The sequence below is a fragment of the Pipistrellus hanaki genome (genome assembly GCF_964339955.1).
Source record: "Pipistrellus hanaki genome assembly, chromosome: 3".
In the NCBI taxonomy this organism is placed as follows: Eukaryota; Metazoa; Chordata; class Mammalia; order Chiroptera; family Vespertilionidae; genus Pipistrellus; species Pipistrellus hanaki.
The window spans coordinates 139,218,765-139,221,512 of NC_140505.1; the positions used below are offsets into that span (position 1 = coordinate 139,218,765).

A 2,748-nucleotide genomic window follows, 5' to 3' on the forward strand; every position below is an offset into this window, starting at 1 on the left:
TATGTCCCAAGTAGCATAGATAAATATTCATAATATAAAAATCATAGGAGAGATGAGAACAAATATAAGGACATTAAATTTAGGAGACTTTATCTCTAGAAAATATCATTTTAATACTCTGCATATCTACTGGTGGAAATACATTTTTAGAATTCCTTGGTGACAACTTTATTTAACTTTCGATTATTTTCCAGAGGAAAAGATCTTTTAAACTAAATTCTGGCATTTTTAAAAAATGTCTTTCTCATCTATGTGACATCAAATTAATTATGCTCAGAAAAATTTCAGGCCATGTAAACATTAAAAGATAGTTGAGCCAAGTAAGGTCAAAATGGTATGAATAGAGAATAAAACTTGAAGGAAAAGGAATTATACCAGTGAATGGAGAAATATAACAATATTAATATTATATCAGGCATAATGTTTCGTTTAAATAAAGTTCAGGCCATAAATTTATGATGAAAATTTATTTGAGAAACATTTCTTGATGCAGTTCCTAAAAGAATCCTTTACCTGCTGGTTTCTTAAGGAGTAAATAAATGGATTTAGCATTGGGGCAACAGAGGTGTTGAGCACTGCTATACCCTTGGTCAAAGCCACGCCTTCTTTGGCTGAAGTTTTGACATACATGAAAATGCAACTTCCATAAGAAATAGAGACAACAATCATGTGTGAGGAACAAGTGGAAAAGGCCTTTTTCCTTTGTTCAGCAGAAGGGATTCTCAGAATCATTTTCAGGATGAATATATAGGAAAGAATCACTAATGTCAAGGTTACCACAAGCGTGAGAACCGCCACAAAAAAGGCCATGAGCTCTAGGACGGCTGTGTCTGTGCAGGAGATCAGTAGTATCGGAGAAGAATCACAGGTGAAGTGGTCAATGATGTTGGAGTCACAGAATTCCAGTTGAAGTCCCATGATCACAGGTGGGAAGATAATGAGAAAACCAGTCAGCCAAGAACTAATGACAAGCAGGTTGCAGATTCTGCTATTCATTATTATTGTGTAGTGCAGTGGCTTACAGATAGCCACATACCGATCATAGGACATAGCAGTCAAAAGGAAAAATTCTGTTGCACCAAGGAGAATGAAGAAAAATTCCTGGGCCATGCAAGAATTATAAGAAATGGCCATATCCCCTGTTGCGATGCTGACCAGGAATCTAGGAATAGAAACTGTTGTAAATAGGATTTCTAGGAAAGCGAAATTCCTGAGGAAAAAATACATGGGGGTTTTGAGGTGTGAATCTATCAAAGTAAGAGTGATAATTGTCATGTTTCCAGTTATGCTCAGAATGTATGTGAAAAATAGAAATATAAAAATTACAACATTTAACTGTGGGTCATCTGTTAATCCCAGGAGAATGAACTCTTTTACAGATGTTTGGTTTTTCATTTCTTATTGTTAACTTCTTCCACATCTGTAAATGCAAAAAGAAAACAATGATTTAATGCGTACAGGTTTATTTTTATTTTTTTAAAAATCACCTCTGCTGGCTTAATAAATACTGTATCTACACTAATAAAAGAGAAACATGCAAATTGACCATACCTCTGCTATACCCACAAGCCACACAATCAGAAGCAAGTATACAAATTAACCCAACTAAGATGGCTGTGGCCACAGAGCAGGAGGCTTGGGTTTCTCTGGCAATGGAGGAAGCCAATCTTTTTGCCCAACCTGACTGGCCCTGGCCTCCGCTCAAGGCTACAAAATTTCAATTATAGAAGATAAATAAATCCCAACAAGAATGGCAGCAGCAACAGAGCTGGAAAGAGCAGGAGGCTTGGTTTGCCCCTAGAGATAGAAGAAGCCAAGCTTCCCACCTACTCTGGCTGTTCCTGGCTTTCTCTCAAGGCTACAAAGTTTCATTTTTAGAAGATAAATAAATCAAAGATACCAGGGCCTCTGCTTGGGATGCTAGTGAGCATCACCGGCCTGAAAACCACCACAGGCCCCTAGCCCAGAATACCCCATACCCCAAGGGAATCTCCACACTGACCCGGATACCTTTCAGGGCAAACCATCTGGCCTCCACCCATGAACCAGGCCTTTAGCCTATCTAATAAAAGAGTAATATGCAAACTGACCATCACTCCATCACAAAAGATGGCTGCCCCCATGTGGTCAAATATTGCTACTCCCATATGGACACCAGATGGCTGCCACAAGATGGCCAGTAGGGGAGGGCAGTTGGGAGGGACCAAGCCTGCAAGGGAGGGGAGTTGGGAGGGACCAGGGCTTCAGAGGAGGGAAGTTGGGGGCTACCGAGCCAACAGGAAAGGGCAGTTGGGGGGACCCAGGCCTGCAGAGTATTGCTGTTGGAGGGATACCAGGCCGGCAGGGGAGTGCAGTTGGGAAGGACCAGGCCTGCAGGGGAGGGCAGTTAGGGGAGACCAGGCCTGCAGGGGAGGGCAACTAGGGGTTGATAAAGCCTGCAGGGGAGGGCAGTTGGGAGAGACCAGGAGGGCAGAGGAGGGAAGTTGGGGACAATTGAGCCTGCAGGGAAGGGGAGTTGGGGGGGACCCAGGCCTGTAGGATATTGCAGTTAGGGGGTCTAGGCCTGCAGGGGAGGGCAGTTAGGGGTGACCAGGCCTGCAGGGGATGGCAGTTAGGCATCAATAAGGCTGGCAGGGGAGTGGTTAAGGGGTGATCAGGCTGGCAGGCAGAAGTAGTTAGGAGTAATCAGGAAGGCAGGTGGGTGAGCAGGTGGGAGCCAGCAGCCCTGGATTGTTATAGGGATGTATG

The 2,748-nt window shown here is 43.3% G+C and overlaps 1 protein-coding gene across 1 annotated transcript; it reads right to left on the bottom strand.

The window, feature by feature from the left end:
* Positions 1-453: 453 nt before the first annotated feature.
* Positions 454-1,395, bottom strand: LOC311618749 (olfactory receptor 6C76-like; the record flags this gene model as incomplete). The annotated part of the gene is made up of 1 exon (XM_084876329.1): positions 454-1,395. The coding sequence occupies one exon, from the start codon at positions 1,393-1,395 to the stop codon at positions 454-456; it is 942 nt and encodes a 313-aa protein (XP_084732455.1).
* Positions 1,396-2,748: the final 1,353 nt, after the last annotated feature.